The 21245-nt window shown below is 40.6% G+C and overlaps 1 protein-coding gene across 6 annotated transcripts in view; it reads right to left on the bottom strand.

Annotated features, from left to right (window-relative positions):
• Window positions 1-21245, bottom strand: part of LOC120492437 (NACHT, LRR and PYD domains-containing protein 3) — a 46203-nt gene that overhangs the window by 18563 nt on the left and 6395 nt on the right. For 5 of the 6 annotated variants that reach the window (XR_016147381.1, XM_089122933.1, XM_089122944.1 and 2 more), the window contains exons 6-9: window positions 19311-21207; window positions 18827-18997; window positions 10938-11111; window positions 5381-5551 (exon numbers count right to left, since the gene is read on the bottom strand). Coding sequence is in view for 5 of the 6 variants with exons in the window: in XM_089122933.1 (XP_088979059.1) it covers window positions 5381-5551; window positions 10938-11111; window positions 18827-18997; window positions 19311-21207 (2413 nt within the window). In the remaining variant the exon portion in view is untranslated. Of the gene's footprint in view, window positions 1-5380; window positions 5552-10933; window positions 11112-18826; window positions 18998-19310; window positions 21208-21245 lie in introns of those variants that run through there. The other variant, XM_089122962.1, reaches the window with a different exon arrangement.

Raw genomic sequence — 21245 nt, 5'->3', positions numbered from 1 at the left:
TTTTATCCATGTATGTTACTTGCAATTTCCAGCCTATATTAAATATTTGGGAATATCTATTTTCATATTTTATAAGGTTACAATACGATTGCCGTAGCAACGTAACTTGCGTGAGGTTCCCAAACCTTTGGTGTCACGTGACACGTCATGAAAGCGTGTCAAGCAGCTCCCGTTGACAGACGCGACAGCCTCGACAACAACAACAATGCAGAAATAAAAGTGAAGATGGAAGACGAGGTGCGGGAGAAATTGAGGTCGGGAATATACATGATTAAAAGAAAAAAAGGTCAGGCTGCTAAATCTAATGTTTGGGAGCGGTTCTCAGAAGTAGTTGCAGCACAATCTCGGCTACCTAAAGTGCAACTCGTGTGAAAAATACAAATACAAACAGTAGCGCCACAAAATGGGCACTTCCAGCATGTCAAGACATATTTGTGGGGGTCTAAGAAATAAAAAAAATGGTTTAGCCTATTAGATGAATACAAATGCTGCTTTGTAAAAGTTGAAAATGTTTATTAATATGACCTGATTTATGGTTCATATTCATGATCGTCTGTTGTTGTCAGTTTACAGGGCGATGTTTCCAAGCACTTTCAGGTTGAAATAAAGGCTGTTTTCATTTACATTACAATGCCTAGTAGCTACTATGTCTATTTAACGGTCGTGGGTGCGGTGCGGGTTGTAAAAATAGAGACAGTGGTGCGGTGCGGGCCAAATAATTTCATAAAAGCGGGACCCGCGGGTTGGAAAAAAAGCCGACCCGCGCATCACTATCGCACAGCACTGATACAACAGTACTTTTTAATCCATAAGTAAATAACGCGCTAGTTTTTATACAAAATTGTTATGTAACATGATTAGTACTTAGTTATTATTAACACAATAACGTAAGACATGCAGGCTATGTTTCCCAACACTGAGAATGAATTAAGAAATGCCAGTTTCTCCAGACTCGCGTTTATCAGTAATCCACAAATCACCGAACTTTCATAATCACTAAACAATTGGCCTTATGCACAGCTGCACTACTTCCTGAACTTCAGCCAGCTCCTTGTTTCCTGTCTGCCATTATTGGTCAAATTGATTAATTCAGGTGTGCCTGACCTCTGTAGTCACGGCAACAATAATCAGACACACCTGAATTAATCAAGTTTGGCCAATAATAGCAGACAGGAAACAAGGAGCTGGCTTAAGTTCAGGAAGTAGTGCAGCTGTGCATAAGGCCAATAGCGGTTTTAATTTTATTTAGATTTATTGTTCATCAATACTTAAAGGGTTAGTTCACCTAAAAATGAAAATTCCGTCAGTATTTACTCAGCTACTCACCCGTAATTACTGTAAAGTTACTGTCCTCACTTATGAACTCGACGGCGGGCCACGGGAGTGGAAGGGGGATCTAGCGGGATTCTTTATGTCTGTCAATTTTCAGTCTCTTTTTAATGAAAGGGCTTACGCATCTGTCAATCATTCTCGCTTGCTATTTGGGGAATGAACACAGCGCTATGATTGGACGAACTCTTCTTTTTTTCCTGTTGCTTTATTTAAGGACTGCGCGTGTACAGAGGCATCACCAGGTTATTGTGTAGTTTAATCAATCGTACCAGCGTACTTTGAGGTCAAAATGTGTATCCGCTATGCAAAATGTGTACAGATTGGCAGGTCTGCTGTTATAGATAATGTTTGACTTTCTCCACTGTGTTTTAAAGCGGTGAATCCGCAATAGAATTCAGATGAGTTGCACATTTTATCCCCAGTGTCACGATAGGAACGGCTCGAGCATATCTTATGACACTGGCATGGGCGAGGCTAGCCCCTTTTTAGGGGTGCTTCAGCACCCCTAAAAAGGAGCTCAGCACCCCTAAAACTTGGAGAAAGAAATTTGTTATTCTAAAAATTTTGTTCGTCTTTGACACGGTTAAATAATGTCCAAAACATACTCAGTAGTTTGTGGTTTAAAATGAAATGAAAATGAAAACATTTCTCTTCTTCTAACGTTACTTCTTTGAACCTGCACCGCTCAGCAAGGCCGTCATCCAGCGCGAAACACACGCAGAGTTGTGAGAATCCGGGCCGTTAGGTAGTTTTGTGAATCAATTGAGACGCTCCAGAGCTGTGTCTCACACTTCTTTTCTTTCAGTTGTTCCGATTCCGAAACCATATCGGTGAGTACTGGAGTCAGTATCCTGAATCATTGGTGTACACCTATAATAAGTGTTTATTTTCGGACTGTTTTAGTCTAGCGGGTCGCCTCCGCTGTGGAGTAACGTTAACAGAGTGGCAATCGGGAGAGTTGGGAGTTTTCCCGGTGAGCCGGTGGTGTTTCGAGGCTGCGAGCGCCGGTCTGATAAAATGTATACATTTCAAGTTCGCCATGCGCCCAAGCGAGGGGAAGCAAAAAATCGAATCCATATGGCTGTGTGCCTATATAAAACAGCACAAGACTTTAATAGGCATCCAATTTTGCTGGGTGATTTAAAGAAAAGTGTGCACTTTGCTCACGCGATCAGCATGGTTATATCTGGTGTTTTCTCCTAAATAAAAGCTTTGGGTTTATTTCTTGCAAGTGTAGAAATATGACAAAAGTATTTTAATTTTCCTATAGTGTAATGTTGACTAAAATATACTTTTGAAATATTAATTTTCACTTATATAGTACATTTATAGGCTAAATGGATTTTACATCATAGGAATAATTATATAAATCATTATTACATTTTTATAATTGTTTGGGATCCTAAAACACCATTGATAATGTAATGTAGACTGAGACTCAACTAAAAAGATGTTTGAGCCCTCTTTATTGTCCTAGTACAAATCAATGCTTTTTCTTTGTTCAATGAGCAGTTCGTTGAAGGTTGAAGCTCTTAATTTTGATCTCTCAAAGAGCACGAGATTGATGCATTTAACCTTAAAATGTACAAATTTTTCTAGCGGGGGAGCATGCCCCCGAACCCCCCTAGGAACAGAGGCCAACCAACATAGTTTTACAAATTTGTTAAGATCTTTAAGGTTGCCTATTTTTACTCCTGGCTGGGGGACTACCGATGAAAATTAGCTATTTTAGCTAACTCGGGTACATTTTCATTGTTCTAATGTTGATTAATGTGTACACTGTCCCCCTTACAAATAAATAAATAAAATGAAGAGAGAGAGGGAGCGTATGTAGGCCTAGGTGTAAAATGTGGGTGGTGGCGGTGGGGCTCATTGAGTGCTCAGTAGAGTTGAGCCGGATACTCGGCTGAAACGAGTATCCGGTACGGATAAAGCACTTTTGTCGAGTACGAATATTATACGAGTAATACGAGTCAATATCTGTGCTCGGATAAAAAAAAAAAAAGTTATGTTGAGATTAAGGCTGAGCGATATATCAATATAAAGAATATATATATTTTTTAAATGTGATATGTAATTAAACCATATTGCATATCGATAGGCTATTCAGGTTTGCGCTGTGATCCTTGCTCCAAGCAAGCTGCTGAGTGCTGATCCAGAGCTCTCTGCACTGCTCCCCGCGCCCCAGCCACTCCTTTTCCACTTTGCGTGCTTGATTAAAGCATGTTATGTTATGAAATAAAGTCTTTCACCTCAGCAAAACGGACTTTCTGTCCTGTCACCCGTTATACTGTAAAGTTAGTCGTAGCGCACACTCAATTGCACGCGCAAATGCGGCGGCGCGCGCTGGATCGCCTCTGTATATAAAGTGCAAAAGAAACTATACGAGCATGCAACACCGTTACGTTGTAAATTACACGAAATAAAAGCAATGCAGTTATGATTTTCATTCTATTCACCAGAGCAGTTTCCATGTTTCATAAACAGTTCTTGTTAGTATTGTGTATTCACTATTCACCATAGTAACTGTCGTTTCTATATTAACCCCTTAATGCCCCTATTTTTCTTTGTGTTATTTTTTATATTTTTTTAATGACTGTAATGGCTCATACCAACGTTGTATTAACAAAATAAATAAACCAATTAATAAATCACAATTACAATTCCAAGGGAATAATCTGCAATGAAGATTTTTGTCATAGCTAATCATGCAGCCCTAAGGTGAAGAAACCTGTTTATTATTTATTCATTTGGTTTGGCAAATGTTCAAGTTTCAATAAAACTATACTTGTGTCATGTCATATTTGGCTTTGACTGAACATTTGCTCTCAAAAATATCGGGATATATTTTGTATATCGAAATTCAGCCTAAATATATTGGGATATGACTTTTGGTCCATATCACCCAGCCGTAGTTGAGATGAATACTCTTGTTCATTACATTTTACTTCATAATTGCAGCCACATGTGTTGTATTCATTGTTGCAAAACTTGTTTTGTAGTTCGTTTGTTATCGTGATCAAAACCATTGATCTGAAGCTCAATGCTGATGCTGTCATGTAAATAGTTTTATTTCTTATCAGCAAAAAATAAAGCAATTTCAGATCAACCCATATCAATTGCATGCTTAAAATAACATACCGGTTAAAGCCCCGCCCATTTCAAGACTACCCGACCCACTTCCGGGTTTAGGCCCCGCCCAGTCCGAGTACAGATACAGATACAGATAATTCATATGGTTAACAGATACAGATACAGATACAGATAATGCTGTACTCGCTCATCCCTAGTGCTCAGCACCCCTAAAGCTCTGACCATAGAATCGCCCCTGGACACTGGTATAACGCGCTGGTGAACGCTCGTAGAGTAGCGGTGATTTGCGAGCGGCACTCATGCACAGTCAAATAAACCATTTGATTCATACAGGAACTTTGTGCCTATAAAAGCTCTGAACGTGTGATTTATATAAATAATTAATGGCCTTATTCTATGTTTGAAGAGTTCAGATGCAAAACCCTCTAAGTGCCATTTGAAATTTTCTTCTAGAATGATCATTTTTATCAAGCTTGTATATTTAAGTTCAGTGATTTCACTTAAATTGCAACGATAATTACCTATTAATTGTTATTTAAGTGAAATTACTGAACTTAAATATACAAGTTTGATAAAAATCATCATTAAAGAAGAAAATTTCAAACGGCATTTAGAGGCTTTTGCATCTGAACTCTTCGTTTACACTAACCATGGTAGGCTAAATGCATGTTTTGGTTATTGGGGGACTATGCCCCATGTCATGTCTGATAGAAGTTTATCATTTTAAAATTACTTATCAATTTTAAAACACCTACTAACTGATAAAAAAATAATATATACATATATATATATATATATATATATATAAAATGTATCAGTCAAAAAATAAATATTATTAAAATTAATTTATTGTGGTTTTGTGTCCAGTGAAAATCAGCCCTGACTGCAAATAGTATTACGAACAACTGTAACATTTCTATTAAAAATACTATTTTTAACCATGTAAAATACTCACATCAGTGTGTTGAGTTTACAGTGTTTATCCTGCAGTAGAGCAGCGATCTGATTCACTCGTGTGTCTCCTCGTTCACGTTTACTCAGATTCAGCTCTCTCATGAGTAATGGGTTTTTACCCACAATTCCAGTCACATACTGACAGGCTTCATCTGCAGCAGGACTCAAAAACCTGCAGAAGAGAAGATGAAGCAGGATTCAGTTAAATTCTCAACTACACTTGGTGTAATGACAAAATCTATTTTACATGATTTTTGTCTTGAAATCACTTAATCAACTTTGATGTAACAACATATTATGTAGCTTATTGTATTATTGAAATAATATTTCTATAAATAATTCGGCTGCATATAATTGTCACGGTTGGTAAATCCTATGTCTACTTCTCGTCTCGTGCTTCTGTTATTGTTGTGTGTGTGTGCGCTGATAGGGGGGCGTGCCGCTCTATCAGCGCTCATCAGCAATCATCATCACCAGCTGCAGTCTATCATCATGTGTATATATTCTCATCAACTTCTCATCCCCTTTGTCAGATCGTTGTTTGTGGTTCCTGGTGTGTTGTCTCCTGTCTCGCTCTGTCGTGTTCAACTCCGGTTCTTGTTTGCTGTTCTGGATACTGTTCGTCGCTGGATTCACCACCTTCACCACTGCACGCTGCACCTGACCTTCGGATCCCCTGCGTCACTAACTTTGTGCCTGTTTATGGACTGTCTCTGTGTGTTCATCATCATTCTTATTAAAAGAGTTTAACTGCACTTGCTTCCTCTATTCGATCATGACAGAACGATCTGACCAAAGCATGGAAGCAGCGGAAGACTCACAGCGATCTTTGAACGAGTTTGTGGGAAGCTGTCTACAACGGATGGACATGCAGGAGAAGAACCTCAACGACACAGCTCGCGCTGTACAGGCGTTAGTGACGCAGGTGTCTGGGCTCACCCAACAGATTCAACACCTTCGTATTCCCACTGCGCCACCCGCACCGCTGATTCCCCCACCACCACCACCAGCGGACCCATCCCAGTCAGAGCCTCGCCTTCCTACTCCAGAGCCATACGCAGGTGAAGAAAATTTTTGTCGAGCATTTCTGACCAGATGCACCATGCATTTCTCCCTGCAACCCAGGACGTTCCGCGAGGAGGCAACCAAAGTAGCGTTTGTCTTGACGCTTCTGACTGGGAGAGCGGCGCTATGGGGGGCAGCGGTGTGGGAGAACCAAGACGACTGCTGTTCCTCGTTCCAGAAACTCTCCGACGAGATGCGGCGAGTGTTCGATCGGGCCGCATCAGGAAGAGAGGCTGCCAGGGTGTTGACGGAACTACGTCAGGGTGAGAGATCAGTATCAGACTTTTCCATCGAGTTCCGAACCCTGGCAGCCGAGAGCAAATGGAACGAGGAGGCGCAGTGGGACATGTTCCTGCATGGGTTGGCTGACCGCATCCAAAAGGAGATCTACACCCTGGACCTGCCCACCAAGCTGAATGACCTCATCGCGCTGGCGTTAAGAGTGGATGCCCGCCTTTCTCGAGTCAAGAGCCGAGGTCAACACGATCGTTTCTCTGGAGGCATTGAGGGGCAGCGTTCAGGAGGCGAGGGAGCGGTCAGCCTTACCCACGATCACGAGCCCATGCAGATGGGTCGAGCCCGGCTTTCCCGGGAGGAAAAGGAGAGGCGGAGATCCCTGGGCCTTTGTCTGTACTGTGGTGGAGCGGGACACTTGGCGTTTAATTGTCTGTTAAAAGGCCCAGCCCAGGCAGTAAATATGAGGCTACTGTCGGGTGGGATCTCTGCCGAGAAGACCTCATCGACATCTACTTTTCTCCCGGTAAGGCTCCGATGGTCAACTCACCTTCACGATTGTCGAGCACTACTGGACTCAGGGGCGGAGGGTAATTTCATGGACCATTCATTCGCACAAAAGCTTCACATTCCCCTCAAACCCCTTTCACATCAGATTGACGTTCAAGCTCTCAATGGCCAAAGACTCCCCACTATTTCATGGATCACCGAAGATATCACCCTCATCACATCCGGCAATCATTCAGAGACTATTTCCTTTTACATTTTGGACACTCCAGTAGCCCCCATCGTTCTTGGTCACCCATGGCTCACCCGTCACAACCCCAAAATAGACTGGCAACTCAGATCAGTAGCATCATGGAGCAGTTTTTGTCATAAGTCTTGTCTTGTGTCTGCTTGTCCGTCTGTCTCTGCTCATGTGTTACAGGAGGAAACAGTGGATTTGTCAAATGTGCCCACGGAGTATCGGGATCTGAAGGAAGTGTTCAGTAAGTCTCGGGCTGATTCTCTTCCTCCGCATCGTCCCTATGACTGTGCTATAGACTTATTGCCAGGTACGTCTCCGCCTAAGGGCAAGTTATATTCACTCTCTGTCCCAGAGAGAGAGGTCATGGAGAAATACATTTCTGATTCTCTAGCAACGGGATTCATCCGCCCTTCCTCTTCTCCAGCGGGGGCGGGGTTCTTTTTTGTGGGGAAAAAGGATGGATCTTTGCGACCTTGTATTGATTACCGGGGGCTGAACAACATCACGGTGAAGAATACTTATCCTTTGCCGTTGATGTCTTCAGCTTTCGAGAGGTTGCAAGGAGCATCTATTTTCACAAAACTGGATTTAAGGAATGCTTATCATTTGGTCCGCATCAGGGAGGGGGATGAATGGAAGACTGCATTTAATACCCCTAGGGGGAACTTTGAATATTTGGTCATGCCTTTCGGCTTGTCCAATAGCCCAGCGGTCTTCCAGGCACTTGTCAATGACGTGTTGCGAGACATGGTCGATCAATTCATATACGTCTACCTGGATGACATATTGATTTTTTCTTCGTCTCTCCAGGAACATGTGCAACGCGTTCGACAAGTGCTTCAGAGGTTGTTAGAGAATGGGCTTTTTGTCAAGGCGGAGAAATGCGTTTTTCATGCACAGTCTGTTCCCTTTCTAGGTCACATCATCTCGGTTGACGGAGTGCGCATGGATCCCGACAAGGTTAAGGCTGTGGTGAATTGGCCAAGTCCAGATTCCCGTAAGGCCCTACTGAGGTTTCTGGGGTTCGCCAATTTTTACCGGCGTTTTATTCGCAACTTCAGCCGCCTAGCCGCGCCTCTGACTGCCTTGACCTCCCCCAGAACGACGTTCAGGTGGTCAGACGCAGCGGAAGCTGCGTTTGCCAAACTGAAGGGTCGCTTTGTTTCGGCCCCCATCCTGATAACCCCTGATCCATCACGTCAGTTCGTGGTGGAGGTCGACGCGTCAGAGGTGGGGGTAGGTGCGGTGTTATCTCAGCGCTCTCCTTCAGACGACAAGATGCATCCTTGCGCGTTTTTTTCGCACCAGTTATCCCCCGCTGAAAGCAATTATGACATTGGCAACAGAGAATTGTTGGCGGTCAAGTTAGCATTGGAGGAGTGGCGCCACTGGTTAGAAGGGTCGGGGGTACCTTTTATCGTCTGGACCGACCACAAGAATCTGGAATACATTCGCACTGCTAAAAGACTCAATTCCAGGCAGGCTCGGTGGGCTCTTTTTTTCGGACGTTTTGACTTTACACTCTCGTACCGCCCGGGTTCCAAAAACATCAAACCCGATTCTTTATCGCGTATTTTTGACCGTTCCGATCGCCCGTCTACTCCCGAGTGCATTTTACCAGAGAATCTATTCATCTCTACACTCACATGGGAGGTCGAATCGAAGGTCAAGAAGGCCTTAGAAGGGGTAACGCCTCCGACTCGTTGCCCACCGAACCGTTTGTTCGTGCCGGAGAGTTTACGGTCCAGCGTCATTCAGTGGGGTCATTGTTCCAATGTGGCGTGTCATCCAGGAGTACCATGTTTTTGGTTAAGCAACGATTCTGGTGGCCTCTCATGTCTCGTGACGTTCGAAATTTTGTATTGGCTTGTTCAGTTTGTGCCACAGGCAAGACTTCCAATCGACCCCCAGATGGGTTGCTTCAACCGCTGCCGGTGCCTTCGAGACCCTGGTCCCACATCGCGCCTGATTTTATCACCGCCCTCCCACCCTCCCAGGGTCACACGGTAGTTTTGACCGTGGTGGACCGGTTCTCGAAGGCGGCCCATTTTATTCCCTTGCCCAAATTACCTTCAGCCAAGGAGACAGCGGTGAGTGTCATTGACCACGTCTTTCGGCTTCATGGCCTCCCGACGGACGTGGTCTCTGACAGAGGACCCCAATTTGTGTCCAAATTTTGGCGAGAGTTTTGTAGACTGCTGGGGGCGACTGTCAGTCTCTCGTCTGGGTTCCATCCCCAGAGCAATGGTCAAACTGAGCGAGCCAACCAGGATTTGGAGAGAACGTTGCGATGTTTAGTGTCCAAGAATCCTTCCTCCTGGAGCCAGCAGTTGTCTATGGTGGAGTACGCCCACAACACGTTGCCAGTGTCATCCACGGGCCTATCACCATTTGAGTGTAGTGTAGGTTACCAGCCACCTATCTTTCCTAGTCTGGAATCCGAAGTCGCGGTCCCCTCCGCCCAGCGGTGTCGCCGCACTTGGACTAGAGCCCGTGAGACTCTACTCCAAGTGGGGGCGCGCACCAAGGTCAAAGCCGATCGCCACCGGCGGAGACCTCCCGTATACGTCGTCGGTTCTAAAGTGTGGCTTTCTACTAAGGACATTCCTCTCCGTTCCATTTCGAATAAACTTGCACCCAAATTCATTGGCCCGTTTGCTCTCACCAAAATCATTAGTCCGGTGACAGTCCGTCTGAATCTTCCTCCAGTGTACAGGAGGATTCATCCCGTCTTTCACGTCTCCAAAATTAAACCCGTCTTTTATGCTCGTATTAATCCGCCAGTCCCGGTTCCCCCCCCGCCGTGTCTCGTAGACGGGGAACCCTCTTATTCGGTCAATCGTGTGCTGGACTCGAGACGGAGGGGGCGCGGATTCCAGTACCTGGTGGACTGGGAAGGTTACGGTCCGGAGGAGAGAAGTTGGGTACCGGCTAGAGACATCCTGGATCACTCCCTTATCGATGATTACAATCGGCAGGTAAGGGAGTCTGGGAACGCCAGGAGGCGTTCCTAGGGAAGGGGGTACTGTCACGGTTGGTAAATCCTATGTCTACTTCTCGTCTCGTGCTTCTGTTATTGTTGTGTGTGTGTGCGCTGATAGGGGGGCGTGCCGCTCTATCAGCGCTCATCAGCAATCATCATCACCAGCTGCAGTCTATCATCATGTGTATATATTCTCATCAACTTCTCATCCCCTTTGTCAGATCGTTGTTTGTGGTTCCTGGTGTGTTGTCTCCTGTCTCGCTCTGTCGTGTTCAACTCTGGTTCTTGTTTGCTGTTCTGGATACTGTTCGTCGCTGGATTCACCACCTTCACCACTGCACGCTGCACTTGACCTTCGGATCCCCTGCGTCACTAACTTTGTGCCTGTTTATGGACTGTCTCTGTGTGTTCATCATCATTCTTATTAAAAGAGTTTAACTGCACTTGCTTCCTCTATTCGATCATGACAATAATGAATTTTTGATTCATTAAAAATCAATTAAATAATAGTATTTCCTCATGTCTCACCTCAGTGTCTTCAGTTGACAGTTTGAATCCTGCAGTAAATCACTGAGCTGCTTCACTCCTGATTCTCCAGGATCATTTCCTCTGAGATCCAGCTCTATCAGGTGTGAAGGGTTTGATCTCAGAGCTGAAGCCAGAGCTTTATAACCTTCTTCAGTGATACTGCAGTCTGAAAGTCTAGGAAAAAAGACAATGTTATATTTAGATAAGTAATCTGTTATTTTAGAAAGTACCTGAACAAATTAAATTAAATAAACTGAATTGTATTTTGTTCCTTGTACAAAAAAATATAGTCAGTTGAAAAACAAAAAGAGACAAATGGAAATGCAGTCAAACAAAAGGCCCCAAAGAAACAATCTTAACACTTATCACCACACATTGATTTTCAATATATATTTTTTTTACTTAGCCTATCTAAAATCGTATTTGATTTCAGAGCACCGTAGCGCATTGACACAGTACTACCTCTCTCACTCTAACTCATTATTTTTACAAAAAAATTCCACGTATACACTGCAGCTAAATTCGTTTGTCAGTTCACCTTTTAGTGCTTAATCCTGTTTTGTACTCACAGACTGTACAGAATGACAACCACATTCAACAGCTGAATTAACTCCCTAAAAATGCAGGTAGTGACTACCGCAAAATGCTATGCAGTGTGTATAGAACAGAACTGAACAGCTAGTTGTTAATGACGTATTTTATCATGCATAAAAAAATCTTCTTATGCGCGAAGCAAGAAATCACAGCAAAAGCGGTTGGAACCTCATTTGTATTGTCACCAAAATATAGTGACCCGCACTTTAATTACATAATAAAGTCGATTGCTTTAACAGCAACCCGAAATATGCTTATAATAAGTGGACATGGCAACACTGTAAAAGCACACTCTTTCAAACAGCCTTTACAAGGATAAAAACACGATGCCTCCGTCGACGGTGCTTTAGTTAAAATTGCTTAACCTGTTAGCCAGCAACCCCACTTTTGAGAAATCCGTGCACATGCGTATTAAGAGTTCATTCTATAGGTATGAGTGTCTGAATTATATGTGCGATGTTGTTGACGTCCCAGTCATCCAGAGAGACTTCAGTTCGAGCGATCTCTTCCAAAAGGTATTTGAAGTATCTGAGAAAAGCCGGAGTTGATCGTTAACTCGTGTGAAGTCGTGGAGTGTGAGTAAAAGGATATATAAACTCATGAGCGGTTATTGCAGGACTAACTGACTTTATAGTTTATTTGCTCCCCTTTGATACACTGTGGAAACCTTGATGGACTTTGACTGTTTCTCTGAACTCCTCTTTTCGCACAATCTTTCCACACTAAGACTATGTGAACTGTGTGAAGAAGGTTTGATATGAATGAAACCTGCGTTGTTTGCTGTATAGTTTATGTGTTGTGTATGTTTATTATTCCTATTATTCCAATGGTGATGTGTGGTGTGATGAAATTGGTACTCTGTCATGGTGAATATAGCCTACTAAAATATTTGCATATTGAATCATAGTGGTTGGGTTTTCTTAGAGTCTACTCTTGCGACATTAAGGGTTCATGTTAATTAATTAATATGTGTCCTGTGTTTTGCTTGGGTTTTGGGTTGGGTTTTGCTTTGTGTCCTGTGTTTCTTGACGTGACTAACGACCCTAAACAAGATTATATCTTAATTATATTTTGCCAGAATATATATCTGTCTGGCACCCCAGCATAAAATGTAGTCCTTCCCAACAAAACCAACCATCAACAAATTACTTGTCTGGCCTTAAAATTTATAACACAGAATTATACATTAACTGTCGTCAATTAACTCATGAAATAATTAAAAGGGCAATAAAATCTGTCTCAAAACTGCATGCATGCACATATTTGTTATACATGCATCACATATGTCTCGACTAAAATATTCTACCATGCAAGATCACAATTTAAGGCACAAACTGATAGGCTATGTCATTTTTAATGTACAAATAAATGTGAGCACTGTGCATTTGTACTAGAAGATAGGTGTTAATTTTGGATTAATTTGTAAAGGACAAACAAAAATGGATAATTTTTAAATCCATAAAATAACTAATTTAACATTCTGGCATTTATGTGCCGTTGACTTCCTCCTTGTTCACATTCTTGCTCATAGGGATTCAAAAGAGATGTTTTCCCCCCTTTTTAATTTAGCTATGATAGACCAGTTTTGAATATTTATTTTGACAACTAATATAGAAAGTTGAAGAGTTCATTGATTATATAAAATTCAGTGAAGGTTGAATAATCTTTGAACTACAGTAGTTATCTGCATGTCTCATCCATGAAGGCTCAACAATGTTGGGGGTTTTGAGAACGAGAGCCAAGCTAACTGAGCAAGTTGAACTTTAGCTATAGTGTGTGCTCCTTTATTAATATGCCTGGAGTAATAATAATAATAAATTAAAGCTGCAAGCAGCATTTATCGGTGTTCAGATCTTTAAGGCATTGTTGTATGTAGCAGGCATGATTTTTCATGATATACTACATTTCAGCGTGATATTACATAATTAACCATGTTCCAATATGATTTATCATAATTTACCATGTTAAAATATGATTTACTACAGTTTAGTTCACACACTCATTTTCAACTTCAGGATAATAGTCATTTTTTACTAAACGTGGTTGTAAATGTTAAAAGATTGAATTGATAAAGTTATACTATGAATTATAGTTGAGTATTGTGAAAAAAAATAATTTAAACAGCAGTACAACACCACTCATTGGCCACCTATAATCCGATCCTCACAGAACTTTGCGGAGGAACTTTGGTTGCTGTAGCGCCACCTATCCACCTATGCACCTATGCACCTCATACTCTGATAGCTTCTCCACAATTTGAGGCCCTACCATCTGACAAAGTTTCAGAGCTCCAGCCCTTACCGTTTGGCCTGCACGATGCGTTTTAGGGGATTTTTTTTTTCTTTCTAGCAAATACAATAGGTTTTCAGCACTTCGTGCCTGAACACCTAAAAAAGGTCAAATTCACTCAGTACTTCATGATTACTAATTCACTACTATCTCAATTACAATTAAGTACAAATGAACTGTATTGAGTTGTGTAATATTGTGTAATGTGTTGTGTAGGTAAGCACTAAAACAGTCCAATACATTATTAAAACGTGTATTAAAATAATTACGATTTCTGTGCCACCTAAGACAGTTTGCTGGCCACCACTGGTTGTTTGGTGAAGCGCTTTCATGATGACTGCACAGGAGTTGTTTTTTTTTGGTTTTTTTTATGAATGGGAGCGGCTGACACTCATAATTCATATTTACCCTCTGATGTATAGGGTTTTTTTTGGGTTCGTTAACCCTGTTTGCGTTACAGAATGTTCATAAAGCGCTCACCGTTCACAGTAACCGGGTCGTCTCATTCAAAACAGCCAGCTGTTGCTGTCCGGCGTATCCGTTTTTATTTCGGCTCCCATGTTAACAGGTTAGAGCTTGCACACTGCCTGAGTGACACGCGCATATCAGGCGCACATGAGCCGTGCGGAAATCGCGTGCATGCCAGAAATAGAACCGAAGCCTATTTTTCACGCGACACACAAGCATTAGAAGTGTTTCCAGGTAAAACAGAATAGGAAAATATGTTTATATGTTATTTTGTACACGAATACATATTGATAAATTAAATGTTGATGGTTGACAAATTTTGATATAAATATAATTTAAAAATAAATAAATATCAATTTTCAAATATTGCAATACAAATCTATACCTTTCAGTATCTGTCTATACAGAACTAAATATTCTGTGGTCTATTTTGCTGTCAATACTGCTGACAGTGTCTTTATCAGTATATTTGCTTAGCATTTTAAAGTTGATTGTAACAATATTACCATAGCAAACTGTGAGATATGTAAACTTGTGATCTCAAAAGGTGGAAAGAAAAAGGCAACATTTAACACAGCAAACCTTATACAGTTTTAAGAGTTTTAAGAGGAGAGAAAAATGCCCCTTGATTGTGAGATGGGCCGCAGGACATCACAGCCAAGATAGCACAAATGATTGCAATGAGTGCTATTTGTTTTTATATTAGACTTTTTTTTATACATTTCCACTAAAGTCCAAAAGTGAAGAATTTATGTGTATTACCTGATTGTTCAAGCTACCTCACAGAAGTGATGTTTGTTATTAGAGTTGTCAAATGTTAAAATAAGGCAAATTAAATTAAAACAAGGAACATCTTGGAATCTGGGTCTGTTTTTTCGCTCTACTTTTTTGTATATAGATGTATCGGATCGGGACTCGGTATCGGCAGATACTCAAAATCAAATGACTCGAGGGCAAAAAAAACCTGATCGGGACATCCCTAGTTACCATTATATGGGAGCAACATGTACGTACATGTTTGTATTTTCAGAGAATTATGATTAAGCATGGCACGTTTATTGAAAAAAACAAAAATCTGAAAATCATCCTGCCTAATCATTCACATAAAACAATACATTGATTGAAATCTTTTAAGAAACGTTTTGTTTGGAAAGGCAATATACATGGGGGCGTGAATGATTGTGAATAATGATGTGGTTCACACCAGGCAGACAATGACCTGCATAATGAGCCTTTCATTCAGGTGTTGAGACCACAAGAAAGAATGTGAGGACTTATTTTGTATGCATGCAAATTGTGTAGTAACTATGCAGTTCATTATCATACTGTATTTTCAGAAAGTTTTGGAATCTCCCCAAATGCGTCACTTAAAAAAAACAATAATAAATAATTTAATGAGAAGGCTTATATCTTGTAAACATTTTAAAATGTTTTCACATTGTGAATGAAAGCCCATTGGAGAGTGACATTGATCCATCTCCCCAGGATTCCCAAACAAAATCTAGGTCTATCCCAAAGGAAAAAAATCGAAAAGGGCATAATAAAAAATGGGGAGAACCAAGTAAAGAGACACGTATGAGAGACCTGTCGGAGTTATTGGAAATAATGGACAGGATAAAAATGTAAAAGATAATGCTGTGTTGAAAGGGTGACAAGGTTATAACCTAAAGTTGAACTATGATTCATTGAAGTTTCGATGTGTCAAGAGATGATAAGCATCTGTGAAGAAATATGATGTATGCAAAGCAAAGGAAGCATGAGTTGTGTTTTTGTCTTTAGTGAAACTTTTACATGTGTAACCTTAAAAGGAAAATGTGAACTGCGTCTGTGCAACAGTGATGCCTTTGTGTATGTGTTAATTTTTCTGTATAAAAGAAAGGAGATGAAGGAGAGATCTTTGCTCTTCCTTTCAAGCAACAACCTGGTACGCCAGCAGTTATCAGGCGCAAGAAGCTTTAAGCCTAGCTAGCACACATCTGTTAGTTAATACTCATTTATAATCTGTAACAAGTATTCATTTTCATTTGATTATTGTAATAAATTTTGTAACATTTATTATAATCATCTGACTGGACCTTGGATCATTGAGTGGTAGTCCCACTCTTCTAACGGGGCCGGGAGGACCCTATCTGAAGAGAACGACATCAGAGGGTGAGAATTATTCTGAGATAAGAATAACCCATATGAGAATTGATTGATCAAAATAGCCTAGCCAAAGAGGCAGCATATAACAAGTGTTTATATATATATAAGCATATATGTATGACTGATTGTTATGATGTGATTAAGGTTGAAGAGTACCGCAAAAGGTAGACTTATAATATAAAGGGGAAATCTATTATTTTGATAATAGAATACGAATTTATATAGACTGATCACCTAACTCTTGAGGACACGACTAAAGGATAGGCTCTTTAGTTACCGCAAGATTATATTAATATCAAGGAAGGGATATTGTATAATTAGGAACGGTATTAATCGTGAAAATCCATCACAACATGTAAATCAACAATTACAATTTTAAAAATATTTTAAGCGTAATCTTTTTTTTAAAGTATACATTTTATCATACGCTTTTCAAAGTTAAAGGAGAACTCCGGCGAACAATGAACCTGTGGTCTAATAAAACATCGGTACATAGTCAACCGTTCTCTGAAATTTGTTTTCATGATAATCGAATCTAAAGAAGATAAGAAGATATTTTATGAAGACAGTTCACTTCGCGTATACAGACAGGAGCCATCTTAAAAAATAGTCTCGATAAGTCGAACCACGAACGTCGTGCTGAGTGATCTGAACTCTATGAAGTTCAACGAACTTCTGAACTGTATTTATGGCGTTCGGGGATCGACTTATCGAGACTATTTTTTAAGATGGCTCCTGTCTGTATACGCGAAGTGAACTGTCTTCATAAAGTATCTTCTTATTAAACGGTCTGTACACTTACAACGTTCTCAGTGCTTCGTTTTGCATGTATGGACCCTCATTATGTTACTGTGTGAGTGTGGGGCTATTTTGAGCCTTGTTAGTGGTATAAACTAGCGATTTCTTTTTACTTACTTAATGCCCCCATTACTAGCATTATACGCTAAACAGTTTTTAAAGATAAAACTCTTTACATTCGATTATCATGAAAACAAAACTCAGAGAATGGTTGACTAGGTACAGACGTTTTATTAGACCAAAGGTTCATTGTTCGCCGGAGTTCTCCTTTAAGGAATCATTAGTTGGAATATAGCCTACACTGGAACACACACCATAATAACATCTGTTAGTTGATTCATTTATTTTTGACAAAATATTTTTGTTCCTCGAAATGAAACTAAACCAGCACTTCTGACATAAATTTTTACCAGGATTATTATTACAATAGTATTATTCCTCACAGCATCGCAAGACGACTTGAATGTGTTTTATCGAGCTGATGTGGGAGGAGGATCGTCTCAGTTCATTTGATTTGAATAGCGTGCGCTCTCCGTGGGCATGTTCACATTAGCAATTAATGAGCTGTAATGAGAACGACTGACATCACTCTCTTTTCATAAAGATTACACAAACAAAGAATATTTGTTTTCCTTTTGAATTAGATAATTTAATAGTAGACACTTAAATGATTATAAAGATATTGCTGGTGCCTGGGTGAATAGTATTCGCTGAGTTTTGTTTAAATTTAGAGATGTGAGATGTAAATTTAGAGAAAAAAAGTTCACGGAGATGGAGAGGCAGAAAGCACACCCTGTTTATTTACTTTATTTTACAAAAGCACAATGTTTTATTTTGATCGTAAGTGGTCACATAAAAAAGTAGACATTGAACAGTTTCTTTTTTCACATGTCTGAAGTCTTTACAACCATAACCAACAGAGTATTTTAAGTCTATTTTGCTGCTTTGTAAGAAAAAAAGAAAAGAAAAAAAAAGTTGAGCAAAACGCACTGGCGTGTTTGCCGACCCAGAGGGTTAAAGGTAGCGACAGATTTTTTTCATTACATAACTCCTGACACAAATTAATAGATAACTGTCACTATAAGTTTCTCAAAATAAAAGTGGTGAAATACTGAAACTTGAATCTTATATCTTTGTAATGATGTATAATTTGTCAAAAAAATAACATTAAATCTGACATCAACTTTGAACTATTTAAACCAAGAGCGATTCAGTGCGTTGACATCCTCGTGAAGGCTCAGAGTTAACATACTAAAAGTTTTTTTTTTTCGCTTTTATATATATATATATATTTTTGCTGTCAGAATAGCGGTCAGATTACCACAGTGCTATTCATTGGGAGTGAGTCGTGTTCTGTATATACATGGAAAGATTATTAAGGGAACGATTATTTACGATAATTTACAAACATGGAAAGATAATTTAAGGGACTCACTCTCACATTTAAATGCAGTTGTCAATCCTGAAACTTTACAGTGTTTATGTGGCCTTACATCCACACAAAACATTCTTATACATATATTTTGTAAAGAGAATATCTAAAACAAATCACACCATTTTTGTTGAGTTTTCTTGTCTGTTGACACACCACTTACCTCAGTATCTCCAATGTACACTTTATATTCTTCAGTCCAGTGCAGAGCAGCTTCACTCCTGAATCCTGTAGATTATTATTGCTCATGTTCAGCTCTTTCAGATTGGTATCTGATCCAAGAACTGTAGCCAGAGCTGAACAGCTTTTGTCTGTTAAGTTACAATCATTTAGCCTACAATATAAAGAAATCACATAAAAGAATTGAATGAAACATATAAAATACATTCTCTGTATAAAATACATAAATATTTTCCATTATTTTTACAGTTACAGTAAATATACAGTGAGAAGGGTGAGCAACACTGACATAACAGGTCAACTAGTCTTTTCTACATCTTAGATAAAACAAACAGTGTGCTTCATCCTTTGCTAACCGAAGTTCATGTTTTGCTGAAAATATGTGGTATATGATTAAGAATCACTATAGAGCAGTGTAGATAAAGGAGACGAGACCAAAACATGACTAATTACATTAAATTACTTACAGAGCTCTTTTGGAGGTTTTGATGACTGCCGATAATCTAATGAGACACTCGTCTGATTTCTTGAATTTCTGAAGCTCAAACTCCTCCAGCTCTTCCTCTGATGTCAACAACACAAAGACTAAAGCAGACCACTGGGCAGGTGAAAGGTCAGCAGATGAGAGACTTCCTTTGCTAAGGTGGGTCTGAATCTCGTTCACCAGAGTTTGGTCGTTCAGTTCATTTAGACAGTAGAACAGATTGATGGATCTCTCTGCAAGAAGATTATCTGCTAATTTCTGCTTGATGTACTGAACTATCTCCTTGTTGCTCTGGTCAGTGCCGTCTCGCTGTGTCAACCAACCTCCTAAGAGTAGTCGAGCTATCCCCTTGTTGCTCTGGTCAGTGCCGTCTCGCTGTGTCAACAGACCTTGTAAGAGTCGTCGATTGGACTGGAGTGACAGACCGAGGAGGAAGCGAAGGAAAAGGTCCAGGTGTCCATTGTCACTCTCCAGCGCCTTGTCCACTGCAGTCTTGAGAAAATCTATCATGGTTTCATTTCTGTTTTCCTGTTCTGTAGACTCATGATCAAACACACTTTTCTTGTTGATGTCTAGAAACAGATGTGCATAAAGGGCTGCAATAAACTCTTGAATGCTCAAGTGAACAAAGCAGTACATGGTACCAAGAACGATCCCTGTTTCCTCCTTAAAGATCTGGGTACACATGCCTGAGTACACTGATGCCTTATAGACGTCAAGACCACAGGCTTTCAGGTCTGTGTCATAGAAGATCAGGTTGTTCCTTTCCAGATGATGAAATGCCAGTTTCCCCAGTGAAAGGATGGTGTCTTTATCCCAGGAAACATCTGGTGTGTATTCTCCATCATATTTCCGGCGGCTCTGCTGGATCTGAAAGCGGAGAAAGTGTGTGTACATTTGTGTCAGAGTCTTGGGAGTGTCTTCAGTGTTTGATTCCTGCAGTGTTTTAGAGATCTCATCAGCCTGAGTGTTTCTCACATCATTATTTCTCTTCTCCTTCAGAATGTTCTGGAGAACAGTGGCTGAAATCCAGCAGAAGACTGGTATGTGGCACATGATAAAGAGACTCTTTGATTGTTTAACATGATCTACGATTTCATTGGCCATTTTCTCATCTTTGAATCTTTTTCTGAAGTACTCTTGCTTTTGTGCGTCGCTGAATCCTCGTATCTCTGTCAGCCGGTCAATACAGTCTGGAGGAATCTTACTGGCCGCTGCTGGTCTGCTGGTGATCCAGACGAGAGCAGAAGGAAGCAGATTTCCCTTCATGAGGTTCGTTAGGAGAACATCCAGAGAGGCTGGTGACGATACATCACGCCACGTCTCATTATAATCAAACTTCAGAGGAAGGCGACATTCGTCCAGTCCATCAAGGATGAACAGCACTTTGAACTGATTCCTTCTTGTAAGGTTCAGTCCTTTTGTCTCTGGGAAAAACTGAGTTATAAGGTCCATCAAACTTAGTTTTTCTTTCTCCTTTAAGTTCATCTCTCTGAATGGAAGAGGAAATATGAAGCTGATATCTTGATTTTCTTTTCCTTCAGCCCAGTCCAGAACAAACTTTTGCACAGAGACTGATTTCCCGATGCCAGCGACTCCTTTTGTCAGTACAGTTCGGATCTCCTCGTCTTGTTTAGGCGCTTCAAACAAATGTGTGCATTCAACCTGTATCTCTTGTGCTTCATGACGTCTGGAAGCAACTTCAATCTGTCTGACCTCATGTTCAGTATTGACATGTTCACTGCCACCCTGAGTGATGTAGAGATCTGTGTAGATGTTATTCAGGAGTGTGGAGTCACCTTGCTTCGCCATTCCTTCAAACACACATTGATACTTCTTCTTTAGGCCACATTTCAGCTGATGAATGAATAACAGCTCACCTAAACACAGGAACACAAAATAGATAGTTTTAGTCTTC

This window comes from Pimephales promelas, chromosome 2, assembly GCF_988280905.1.
Source record: "Pimephales promelas chromosome 2, fPimPro1.hap1.1, whole genome shotgun sequence".
Taxonomy (NCBI): domain Eukaryota; kingdom Metazoa; phylum Chordata; class Actinopteri; order Cypriniformes; family Leuciscidae; genus Pimephales; species Pimephales promelas.
The sequence above is the reverse complement of the archived record's forward strand: the minus strand, read 5'-3'. Positions and strand labels throughout refer to the sequence as shown.